The sequence below is a fragment of the Pan troglodytes genome, chromosome 7 (assembly GCF_028858775.2).
Source record: "Pan troglodytes isolate AG18354 chromosome 7, NHGRI_mPanTro3-v2.0_pri, whole genome shotgun sequence".
NCBI classification, from domain to species: Eukaryota; Metazoa; Chordata; class Mammalia; order Primates; family Hominidae; genus Pan; species Pan troglodytes.
The window spans coordinates 114443067-114456197 of NC_072405.2; the positions used below are offsets into that span (position 1 = coordinate 114443067).

The 13131-nt window shown below is 39.0% G+C and overlaps 1 protein-coding gene across 50 annotated transcripts in view; it reads left to right on the forward strand.

The window, feature by feature from the left end:
• Positions 1-13131, forward strand: part of RIMS2 (regulating synaptic membrane exocytosis 2) — a 729498-nt gene that overhangs the window by 686797 nt on the left and 29570 nt on the right. The window contains exon 1 of one of the 50 annotated variants that reach the window (XM_003311889.7): positions 11426-12085. The exons of the other annotated variants lie outside the window; for them this stretch is intronic. Within the exon in view, the coding sequence (XP_003311937.1) occupies positions 11944-12085 (142 nt within the window). The 5' untranslated portion in view covers positions 11426-11943. Of the gene's footprint in view, positions 1-11425; positions 12086-13131 lie in introns of those variants that run through there. 50 annotated transcript variants of the gene reach the window in all.

A 13131-nucleotide genomic window follows, 5' to 3' on the forward strand; every position in this document is an offset into this window, starting at 1 on the left:
GCCAGTCTGGTCTCAAATACCTGACCTCAAGTGATCTGCCCAACTCGGCCTCCCAAAGTGCTAGGATTACAGGCGTGAGCCACCGCGCATGACTGGATTATTTTTTAAAGATAGTCCTAGCTGCTTTATGAGGAATATCTTGGGGGCAAGAGTGAAAGTATCTTGGAATAGGATTAAGAGAAATGGATAGTAATGAGATCTGTTTTAGAAGTAGGATCGACAGAATTTTATGATGACGATTGGACAAGAGGAGGCACACGGTAAGGGAAAGTAAGGAATAAAGGAGGATGTCCAGATTTTTGTTGTTTGAGCAACTATTTGGCTGCTGATGTCATTTATTTAGAGAGGGAAAATAAGAAAAGAAGTAAATTTCTGTGGGAAAGAAATCAAGAGTAGATTGAGAAGTCTGTGAGTTATTCTAGTGGTAATGTCAAGTAGACAGCTCTGAGACTCAGACGAGAGGTCTAAGCTAGATAATTACATTTGAGTAAATGCTTTTGGTTTTTAAAACTGGAATTGAAATTATATCCTCTGGAGGGAATGTATAATAAAAGAAGAGGGCCCAAAGTTGAACATGAAGGATGTGTTACAACAGGTGTTGGAGGTGTACATTTGATAGAAGAGGTGAAGTCAGCCAAGGGTTTTTTTTAAGAGGATGCCACAGAGATAGGAAGAAAACTTACAAGAATGTAATCCTATGGAAGTCAAGAGAAGATAATAATTTCAGATTAAAGAGTGTTCAACTCTGTGGAATGCTGCTCAGAGAGCAAATAAGATAAGGACCTGAAAGTCCCATTGGATGTGACAACAAGCTAGTCATTGGAACCTTCTAAAGAGCAGTTTAATTTTTGTTATTTTTGTTGTTGTTTTACTCTTTCCTGAGTCTCACACACACACACACACATGTTCATTCTTAACTAAAACTAAATCATGATTTCTTTACTCAAGAGAACAGTATACTCTGTTCCTCTGATATTTGTGTACTTCACTAATTAGTAAGCTAGGTTTTAAAAGGTCTCATAAACCACTTCAGTAATTTAGTGCTATTATAACTGAGTGAAACTTAGATTGAGTGACCTAAAAAAGTGAACACTCTCCTCATAAGAGATGACAATTTCACTATGCCACACAGACACATTGAGAACTGTGTTGAGACCTATGAGAAATGGTTGAGTATGGTGGGGGTGTGTTATAGCTCTCCGTCATACATGCTGTCCCCTCTACCTGGAAGATCTTTAACTCAATTTTTTCTTTACCTGTAAACCCCTATTTATCCTTCAAGTCTCACAATCAAAGAAACTTTCTCAGAAAAGTCTTCTTCGGCTGGGTGTGGTGGCTCAACCCTGTAATCCCAGCACTTTGGGAGACGGATCACCTGAGGTCAGGAGTTCGAGACCAGCCTGGCCAACATGGTGAAACCCCATCTCTACTAAAAATACAAAAATTAGTCAGGCATTGTGGCACATACCCATAATCTCAGCTACTCAGGAGGCTGAGGCAGGAGAATCGCCTGAACTGGAAGGCAGAGGTTGCAGTGAGCCGAGATCATGCCCCTGCACTCCAGCCTGTGCAACAGAGCAAGATCCCGTCTCAAAAAGAAAAGTCTTCTTCCCTCTGTGACTTCCCCAAATTCCTATCTCAATTAAGTCCTCACTGTTATTACACTTTGCAGTTTTCTTTCATGGTACTTAACAATAATTATGAGTTAATTTTTATGATTATTTGTTAACGTCTGTCTACTCATTACATTGTCAACTTTATGAGGAAAAGCAGTCATTCCCGTTTGCTCATTATTTTGCTCTCAAGCTTAAGAAAGTGCCTGGGAAATAGTAGTGGTCAACTAATATCTGTTGAACAGATAGAAAAGAAATGAATGGGCCGGGTGCAGTGGCTGATGCCTTTAATCCCAGCACTTTCGTAGGCCAAGGCAGGCGGATAACGAGGTCAAGAGATCAAGACTTCATCCTGACCAACACAGTGAAACCCCGTCTCTACTAAAAATACAAAAATTAGTTGGGCGTGGTGGCACGTGCCTGTAGTCCCTGCTACTCAGGAGGCTGAGGCAGGGGAATCGCTTGAACCCCAGAGGCAGAGGTTGTAGTGAACCGAGACTGAGCCACTGTACTCCAGCCTGGTGACAGAGCGAGACTCTGCCTCGGAAAAATAAAAATTAAAAAGAAGAAGAAGAAGAAGAGAAATAACCGCAAATAGAATAGCTTTTGGGTTTGTTAATTTGGTTACATTGTAGGCTGTAAATCATGGATCAAGACTTGTGGCTCCTTTGCAAATGTCTTTTCATAGTTTGTTGTCAAGTATGGGAAAGGAGATTGGGGTTTGAAATGTTATTCCATTAGAAAGTTGAGGTGCAGAAGGAGTTGCCAAGCAGAGGAATCCAAGTTATAAAGCAGTGGTCAAGGAGAAGCATTACAGCATTTTCCCTTAATTAGAATACATACTGATTTGCCTCTCCTTGTAATTACTTGTATTTATTAGAGAGTTTCTGTTTTATACCACAAATTTACCTCTTACTGAGACTGTTTTTCTTGGGTAATAGTCCTCTGTCTTGTTAGACATGAGCCACTCACCTTATTGTGGATGTATAAATGAAGCAAATTATATGGAACCATTTTGAATTGGATTTTAGGAGGAAAACATGTTTAATCTGTATTATTATTTCCTATCATAAAGTTTCATATCAACAAGACAGACAAACCCTTATTGAAAGATTTTTTTTTTTCTTTGAGACAGAGCCTCACTCTGTCGCCCAGGCTGGAGAGCAGTGGCATGATCTCGGCTCACTGCAACCTCCACCTCCTGGGTTCAAGTGATTCTCCTGCCTCAGCCTCCCGAGTAGCTGAGATTACAGTCGCCCACCACCACACCCAGCTAATTTTTGTATTTTTGGTAGAGACAGGGTTTCACCATGTTGGCCAGGCTGATCTCTAACTCCTGACCTCAAGTGGTCTGCCCATCTTGGCCTCCCAAAGTTACAGGTGTGAGCCACCTCGCCAGGCCCGAGAGACATCTTTAACAGAGTATCTTAAGTGGGAATCAGCTGATGATGACTTGCGTAGATTGGTTCCTGAGTTGGCTACTTTGCCCACAGCCTTAACTGTTTACCAAATATACTAAGCTACAAATAGAACTACCTTCAAGCAACAGTCCACTTATACCCAATCTAGGTGATGTTTGACCTGGATCTGTATAACATGAATGTTTTCCGTGGGCTCTTTTTTTCCAATGCGCTATTTAAAATCTTGCAATTTGTAATGCTTTGACAGACCCCTCACTCTTCTCTACTGCCTTTGGTCTTTAATAACTTTAGATGACTTTATTACAAATCTTATGTCTTCATACATAGTAAAAAATAAATTGTCTGCAATTTGAAAAGTCAACTAGACAGTTAAGCAAAAACATCTATGAAAAATGCCAAATTTTCTATTTTTATGTCAGCATATCAAGCAGTATAAGCAACTTACAACCATTTATATCCACTAATATATGACTTAGTTGAACAAAGTGGTAATCAAAAGAAGTCTTTATTGCCATAAATGTTGTAATGAATACATGAAGCTTAGCTAGTAATGAAAAAAGGAACAAGTAAGAACTAGACTTTAATTGTGGTTAAGGTAATTTTTTATTTTTCCATTCATACCTAATATTATTCTAGTCACACTATGGTGTAAGGAGTAAATGAATAGTGAATGAATAAATAATAAATGAATAAGGAAAAGTGTAAATATGCAAACTTTTTACAAATATTGCATAAAGTTATTGACATTGGTATCTGAAACTTAAAGTTTTTAGATCTTGCCATATATTTGTGTAGAATGCTTACACTCACAAAATCTCAAAGTGCTGTTCATCTCATAATGATATAAGAAGTTGCTAGGTGATGTTCATCTGGAATTTCAAGGAAATTATAATAAGAGACATGTTTCTTCTTTTCTCAAGTGTTTGAGGATATTCTTCTAACATTGCCATGAAGACTTTGTATGAATTTATCACAAAGCTGGAGCATTGCTTGGAACAGTGGAACAGAATGCGTGAGCAGGGAGTTTCTTAAACTTGGAAACCATCCTTGCCACTACCACTGCCCTAGGGAGACTGGGAAAAATAGAAGCCCTCATGAGAAGCCCAAACTCTTGCCCATTTTCAAAGATCAAAAATAGGCATATATAGTAGTTATTATGGGCAGGGTAGAGAAACTTCCATTTTCAGTTTTCTTTTTCCCTATTTTCTGCCTACCAAACATCCTTCAAAATGTTTGGTTTATGATTGATTGTATTTCATTTTTGGAAATATACTTTCATGGGTGGCCAAATAGCAATGAATTGCAAATCTCATGAATATATATTTCCTATCTTGTCTGGAGGCTGAGTTGTTCATGTGATTTTGACTGAACTCATACCCATATGCTGATTCCTAAAACTTTTTGAAGACATTCAGTGAGAGTTTTAGATTCCTGGTGATAGCTAAATAAAGATTTACATAAATATGCCATATAAGAAAACAGAACTAATCATGTTAAAAGTTCCTTGTTGTAATCCCAGCACTTTAGGAGGCTGAGGCAGGAGGGTCACTTGAGGCCAGGAAATCGAGACCAGCCTGGGCAACATGGTCTTATTATCATGGTCAACAGTTCTTATTAGCAGTTTCATTGTCTAATTGTTGATCTCAGCAGAGTCTCTTCAGCTGTGTCACTTAGCAATTAAAGATTATGGATTATGCAGTCATAAGGCCTGGATTCAAATATTGGGTTTGCTACTTGAGACATTGGACAAATTTATTTGTAACACTGTGCCTCAAACTTCATGGGCTTATTCCTGATCTCATTTCTTAATAAGCTATGTGACCTTGAGCAAGAGACATCCTCAATATGCCTTGGTTTCCTCATCTATATAAAGAGTATAGTAATATCTCCCTCATAGGATTGTGTGTGTATTAAATGAGTGTATGTGCTGGTAAGTAAAGTTGTTGAGGAAAAAGGCCTGGCTTATAGTAAGTGGGATGTAAGTGTTAGCCACTATTCCACTACAGTGTGAGCTTCATGAAGGTAGAGGAGGATTCTATCCGTATTTGTTCACTGCTGTATCCCCAGTGACTAGAATAGTGCCTGGCATGTGGTAAGCACTCAACAAATATTTATTGAACGAATATGCATCAATTTTCTTGTCTGTGAAATGAGAATAATGGAATTAACTACCTTATATAGTGTTTATGAAAATTAAATGAGACAATGCATGTGAAGAACTAAAGTAACCTATTATCATCATCATTATTATAAAGGGCCATAATCAAAATTAGAATCCAGATATTTATTCTTCCCCTGTATTATCTAACTACTCTGCTTTTATAACTCATTATTTTGATCTTTAGAGTTTTTTCCCCTTCATTCCTGAGTTAAATCTTACCATTAGTTTTTAGCTTACTCAATAAGTTTATTTTGTTAACTTCCATGGATATATTAGCATAAATCTCATTGCAGAGATAATGAAAATACTAATCATTTAATCTTTCTTCTCATACTGTGAATATCTTTTTTTGGTTTTTTTTTGTTTTTGTTTTTGTTTTTTTTGAGACTGGGTCCTGCTTTGTTACCCAGGCTGGAGTGCAGTGGCATGAACATGGCTCACTGCAACCTTGACCTCTAGGGCCTAAGTGATCCTCCCGCCTCAGCTCCCCAAGTAGCTGGGACTACAGGCACGCACCACCACACCGGGCTAATTTTGGTATTTTTTGTAGAGATAGGGTTTCACCTTGTTGCCCAGACTGGTCTTGAGCTCCTGAGCTCAGACAATCCACCCACCTCAGCCTCCCAAAATGCTGGGACTACAGGCCTGAGCTGAAGTGTCCAGCTTGCAAATGTTTTTTGACCTCATCAATTTTTATGAAAGTTTCGGGTCGACCAGCTGCTGAAGTATTACATCTGCTCTTCACTCTTGAAACCTGCTGAGTAAAAACCAAAAATACTTTTGAAAACTGAAATCACAAAAGCTTAAAATTTATTTGTACAATATTGACATAAAACTGGGGATGGAAGAAAAGATTATATATTTTGGATTTCATATTCACGTCAAGGGTAATTTCTCAAGACTATTAAATACCTTTAGCAATTTTAAGTCAGTTTAAAAATATCAACTTCATGGATTTATCGCTCATGACTTAAATGCAATGATATTGTATTACAGCAAAAAATAAAAAATAAAGTAAAATAATTTAGGATCCTGAGAGTTGGTTTTTAATAAACCAAACCAAAATATATCCACAAATATTCCTATTTAGCATAAAGACACTTGTATGTAAGGAATTAAGTCACAGTCACAGGTAATTGATACCAGTTGTGAAAACTAATATCGTATCTATCTTCACAACTGATTAATCCTCCTATTACCAAGAACAAGTGTATATCAAGAGGAAAGAGGTTAGTTCAGTCTGCAGCATGATTTATAACTTTTCGTGAGAAATTCCCATCTCTCTCAGCAACTAGCCTTTTCTGAGTTGACTGGAAAACACTTAAATAGTGATGGAAGTGGGCATTCGTTTTTCTACTTCTTTTTAGCATAGCCACTTCTGAGCCTTACTGCTTTTTTTTTCTTTTTCCATTACTTCCCAGAGGGACTTTCTTTCTCTTCCCTTCCCTTGGTATTAGCCAGCAGTTTGCATTCTCCTCATCATCAACTACATTAGTGGTCCCCAACATTTTGGGCAACAGGAAACAGTTTTGTCGAAGACAGTTTTTCCACAGACCAGGAGCAAGGGATGGTTTCAGGATGATTCAAGGGCATTACATTTATTGTGCACTTTATTTCTATTATTATTACATTGTTGTATATAATGAAATAATTATACAACTCACCATAATATAGAATCAGTGGGAGCCCTGAGCTTGTTTTCCTGTAACTAGACAGTCCTATCTGGGGGTGATGGGAGACAGTGACAGATCATCAAGCATTAGATTCTATAAGGAGTGCACAACCTAGATCCCTCACGTGTGCATTTAAAATAAGGTTCGCACTCCTGTGAGGCAGAGCTCAGGTGGTAATGCAAGCAGTGGGGAGCAGCTGTAAATACAGAACAGATGAAGCTTTGCTCACTCACCCGCCACTGCTCACCTCCTACTGTGTGGCTCAGGGTAGGCTGGGGACCCCTGACTTACATCATTTGTAGCATAGAAAAGGGGCAGGCTGCCACAGGCGTAACCATGTTCCTGATGGAACTAATCCATGGTCTAGACATGATAGAGCTACTTCATGTAACAACCTTTCTGAGTATTTACTTAAGTGATCAAACCTCTATTTCAGGAATAAACTAATTTCACGTAATTTAAAACTCTGGTGATTTTTAAAAAACTATTACAAAAAGTGATACATAAATGACATGTAACTTTCTAGCCCTGTTAGAATTGATGGGACTTAAATACATATATGGCTATTTAATATTAATGTTTTTATTTTTAAAAAGATTATGGATTTAACATTGGTATATAGTTTGAGTAATCACTATGGTTTTACAGATGCATTGTCGACATTTATTTTGGACAAAGTAACTTACTGCACAGTTAAAATCATATTTATAACCTATGATTTATGAAAGTATATGTGGTATAAGATATCTGTAATATGATATACAGGACACTGAACCTGAAATCAGGAACCCTGAGTTTGAGTCTTGCTCTGCCACTTTGTAGTTAAGCAAGTCATTTAATGTTGCCTTATTGTCTTATCTATAAAGAGATAATGATGACATTCTGTCAGGATTGATGTAAGAATTAAGTGGCATAATTACTATGTTTTATAAACTCTAAAGTACAACATATCTATAAAAATGTGAGTACACACTTGTCAAATAGGATACTATGATAGTTTATCCAAGTTATATCTGTTTATCTTTTCTTCAAAAAGGTGATTTTTATGTTTAATAGTGCAGTCTTTTTTTCAAGGCCGTGTTTTGCTTTTAGATGACAATTTATTGTGTATATTTGTGACTCACTTTTTCTCTATAAATTAATGAGAAAGTTATAAATAATTTGAAATACTGGATGATAATGATTCTGGAATTACACTTAGTTTTATGTAATAAAACTATATAGTGGCCCATTACTTGAGAACTACATCCAAAACTACATATACTACTTGTATATTCTGATGTGAAGGAAGGACATTTTCAATCTTTTATCAGTAGTTTATTTTTATGTAAATTTTTAAATTCCTTGGGGGGTGACAGTACTTAGAATGGAATTAAGGAATAATAAATCAACCTATTAAAATATATAAACCAGAAATATTATTTAGATAATGTTATACATAGGAAAACAATTGAACATAAAAAAATTTTTTAAAGTAGAATTCTACATTTTCTCAATAATTTCAGTATATTCCACAAATTGTCATTCAAGACTAGAAGTCTCTGGCCATTATTGAAGGTCTGTCTCTCTGGTACCTCTGTGCCAACACTCTTTCCTTAAAGCTTTCTTCCCCTAAATAAGATTATTTTCTTCCTTCTCTTTCATTCTTTCTACTCTACCTTGTGCCATTCTTCTGTCACTCATCTGTATCTGTAAGATCCTAGGAAAAAAATATCAAAAAGCTTCCCAGGACAACCTTGTTCTGAAACTGCAAGAGGGAAGTGGTGGTCATGTAGTAGACACATCTAGACTATTCCAGACGAACTTTTTCTTGGTTCATGAAACCAGGTTATTAACACAGACAAGGCAGGGCCCAGGCAACTCAGGCATAACCACTGATTCCGTTCTCAGACTCCCCATCCCCAGCAGTTACTTGCAGAAACCCAAGAAGTCTTTTTCCAAAATGACTTTCAGCCAGCATTGTGATGTCCCTGAGTGCCAAAATAAAAGTTTTCCATGCATCCCCAGCCAATTTATTTTATTTTATTTTATTTTATTTTTGAGACACAATCCCACTCTGTCACCCAGGCTGGAGTGCAGTGAGACCATCACTGCTCACTACAGCCTCAACCTTGCAGGCTTAATTAAGCCTTTGTCCTACCTTAGCCTCCTGAGTTGCTGGGACTACAGGCATGACCACCACACCTGGCTAAATTTTTACTGTTAATTTTTTCTGGAGATGAGGTTTCACTATGTTGCCCAGGCTGGTCTCGAACTTCTGAGCTCAAGTGATCCTCCCACCTCAGCCTCCCAAAGTGCTGGGATTGCAGGCATGAGCCACCTGAGCTCAGCTTGCCAATTTATTTCTTTAAGATTCTCTGCTCAATCTCTCTTCCTTGATACCTTCCCCCGATCTAAAGTTAGGGATGTCCAGTCAAAAGTACTCAAATTTTTCTAACCAAGTAACTTAATCTTTAGGAGAGTCTGACTGGTTGGTAAACTTGCCCATTTCTCCGAGTATAATTAGATTTGTATGGTAACAGCTGTTTCCTCTTAAATATAAATATATTTTCTATATTTGTTTTACCCTTTAATCTAAATTTTCTCTTACATAAAGTATTTTATTACATTAGATTCATGTTTTTCAAACTTTTTCAAAAGTGAGAAACACGTTTTACATCACAGCTCAATACATATGTGTGCACACACATAAACATACATATTCATAAAACAATAGTGCAATTGATGCACTAACCATGTGGGCTGAACTCTGATACTGTATTTTATTTTTTTAATTCTAATCAAAACTTAATAAGTTATTTTCATGACTCACTTGTGACCCACAGTTTAAAAAAAATTAGGTGACTTTTAATAAAGTCCTTGCAGTTTCTAAAATTCTATGATTCTTATAATGAAAATCTCATTTAATAAAATTTTCTAGTCTCTGAATAAAAGTGATATGGTTTGAAAAAGTACTCATAGAGTTCTCTGGTTTTATCAACGTTGTTTTGAAATGCTGATATTTGAGGAAGATAAATAACAAAAAGAAAATTGGACTAACAGAGTTGTAGGGACATTAATGAGAAAGGACAAGTCTATCAGGAAAACAAAAGCAATAAATCTGGATGAGCCTAAGTCTAAACAGCTAAAGTTGTTACTTTTTCTTACCATGGAACTCTTATTTATACTGAAAGTTTCCTAATTTTCAGTGTATTTAAAAGGATTGTTACTTGTATGCATTTTTCATACCTTCTAAATTGTGATGTGCAATGGACAAAGTCCTTATGATACCTAGAAGGCTCTGTATGACCTGTGTCTTTCTCTGACTCTTGTCTCTCTGTCCTTCACTCCTTCCCACTCACTCCAATTGCCCTGGCCTCTCTGCTGTTCTGTGGTCACACCAGGACACCATACCTCAGGGCCTTTGCACTAGAGGTTCTCTCTGCCTCAAACTAACTCTCTTCCTGGAATATCTGACTATCCACTTCCTCAGGTTCTTCACACCTCTGTTCAAATGTCATACTGTCAGTGAGAACCCACCCTGACAACTCTTTGAATTGCAGTGTCCCATACCCCTTAACTTAATTTTTTATTTGCATTCATCTCCTTTTTAGCACTATATAATTTACTGATTTGTTGTGTCTCTCCGCTGCAACTAAAATGTAAGCTTCATGAGAGCAGGGATTTTTTTTAGCTGCTTTGATCACTGTTGCATCATATAAACATCTACCATGGTACCTGGCGTATACTAGGAGCTCAATTAATATTAATTGAATGAGTATTTGAATCTTTCAGCATATCAAGCAAGTAACTTGTACATATATACTATCTAGGAACTATTTATTGAATAATGAACCATTTTAGATTGTATAATTTACATTTTACGTTGAAATCCCCTATTACACACGCCCAGTGATCATGTTTGACAGGGTTAGGACTGAATAGTACCCTACCTTCCCACTTCCCTAGATTGGGAAACAGAGGTGGGATGACTTGTCTCAGGTTACAAAAAGTAAGGCAGTCATCTGACTCCTGGGAAAACGGAATTAAAGTTGCTTTAGGTTCCGGGATAGAGATGTGCAGTTTGCAGAATGCATCATGTAATGTTGCTTATAAACTACTTTGCCCTAGTATGTTTGTGTTGTTTCCAAATTTGTGTTAACAGGATGTTATACCTTTTGCTTAGATGTTAAGCCGTACAATGTTGTCATTCTTAGCCATACTGGGTAGATTATTTAATTTAGAGAAAGAAGGCAATAAAAATTCCTAAAATTAAAACAAAGTTGATAGACATCATTGTGCTTTTCAGTGCTGGTGTTTATCGGTTCTTGGTTTCTTTAGTTCACTTTTTATCATTTTTAACAAAGAGAGTAAAAGCGAAAGCTTTAATTGTAGGTTTTCGTGGAACTTGGTAAAAATTGAGGAGCCTTTGTGTCATGACTTGAAGAAAATTTCAATATTTTTTGCCTGTGTTTGAGGAGCGTTAAAAAAAACTGTGAACCTGAGGAAAGGGAAAGTGACTACCAGAAATTTACCTGTTTACTTATATGAGATGCCTAACTCACTGCATCTAATTAGTCACCACTCCCTGGCCTTAACCACGCGGAGGGAAGAGGAAACAGCGGGAGCTACTCGGAGCAGCTGCCCGGGACCTGAGGCGCCCGCCCCGGAGCCACCAGCCCGCCGAGGTGCAGCCGCGCCGCCACCTCCCCCTCCGGCCGCTGATTGGCGGGGACCGCAGCATCAGCGGCATCTCCCTGCGCGGGGAGGGCAGCGAGACTCCAGCAGCTCCAGCCTCCAGGATTCTCAGCTCCCTCCCGGGCGAGACCTCGGACGTTCACTGCGAGCAGCCGCTCCGCCCGCCACCGCCTCCATCTCCTCCTCTGGACCCCTCTCCAATAAATTGGAGGTCCCGGCGGCCAGGAAAGCCACGTCTCCTCCGGGCTGGGTCAGGGAGGCAGGGGCCAGAGCCTCAGGGTCCCGTGGCACCAACCTGGCTTCTGGCCCACTGGTCCCGGAACCGCTGCGGACGCCGCGACCCAGCCGCCAAGACGCCGCGTATCTTGTACCGCGGGAAAAGCGGGTCCTCGTCCAAGATGGGCCGGCAGGGCTTGGGGGGTGCCAGCGCTGCGGGGCGCTCCATGCAGCGCTCCCAGAGCCGGAGTAGCCTGTCTGCCTCCTTCGAGGCACTGGCCGGCTACTTTCCCTGCATGAACTCCCTGGAGGAGGAAGAAGGAGGTGAGACACCCCTTCCCCCGTAGCTGGTGTCTCTATCTGTTTAGAAAGTCGGTGGCTGGAGGGTTGGCCGGGGCAGAGAGAACTCCACGTAGCAGTGTCCCAGCCCCTCTGCTCTCCGGGACTGTGCAGGGGGCGACAACCCTAGAGCACGTCAGCTGAGCAGAGAAGTTGTTTCTTGGTTATTTGGAGAGCTCCACAGGCGCCGACTTGGGAAAAGGCTCTCCTAGTGGAGTTGTATTACAAGTGCTTGGAAGTTTAAAGAGAATGTAAACTGGTGGGAGGCAAGGCGGCGCCTCTTGGGTGCACCCCACTCTGTTTTGGTTTACCCTTCGCAGTCCGGGTATTAGCATCCGGCCTGGAGGACAGAAATACTTGAAAACTAGAGGGAAATGCAGCAGCAAAACTTTGAAACAGGAATGTCAGCCTATGAAAACCCAAGATCGGATGAGGGGAAGGGGTTACACAGTGGACAGACAGGTAGAGGGTTGCTAGTACCGAAGGTGAGTTTGTGCTCAAGGCACAATCTCTAGTGTTTCAGCAATGCCATTGTAATTAAGCTAATGAAAAACACGAGGAGGAGGACTCGCTGTTTTAAACTTTTCACCAGTTGATTTGGAGTCCGTAAAGTTTTGAATAACATAACATGTATTTTCTTCATGAACTTTCCTATAAGATTTAACAACTAATACTGAAAATACAATTTGTCAATCAAAATGATAATTGACTGGTAAATAGTAAGTAGTGTCCCAACATTTGAAATATTTATTAATTTACTGATACACTAGTTGCAAACTGTGTTCATTTTTAGATGTATATCCGGAGTAGGTTCGTTATCATGATGTTAACTCTATTTTTGTAAATAACAGGGTTGGTTTTGCTTTTATCCCGAGACAATCAATGACCACTTATTAGGACATCTGTAGTGAGCCCTGATTTAAAAGAAATTGCCCGTTCTAAAAACAGATTGAAATAATTTTTTTCTGCTTTTTTTCCTGATAGGGGAGGGGGAAAAGTAGAAGATGGAGGATTGGTAATATGTCTGGAAA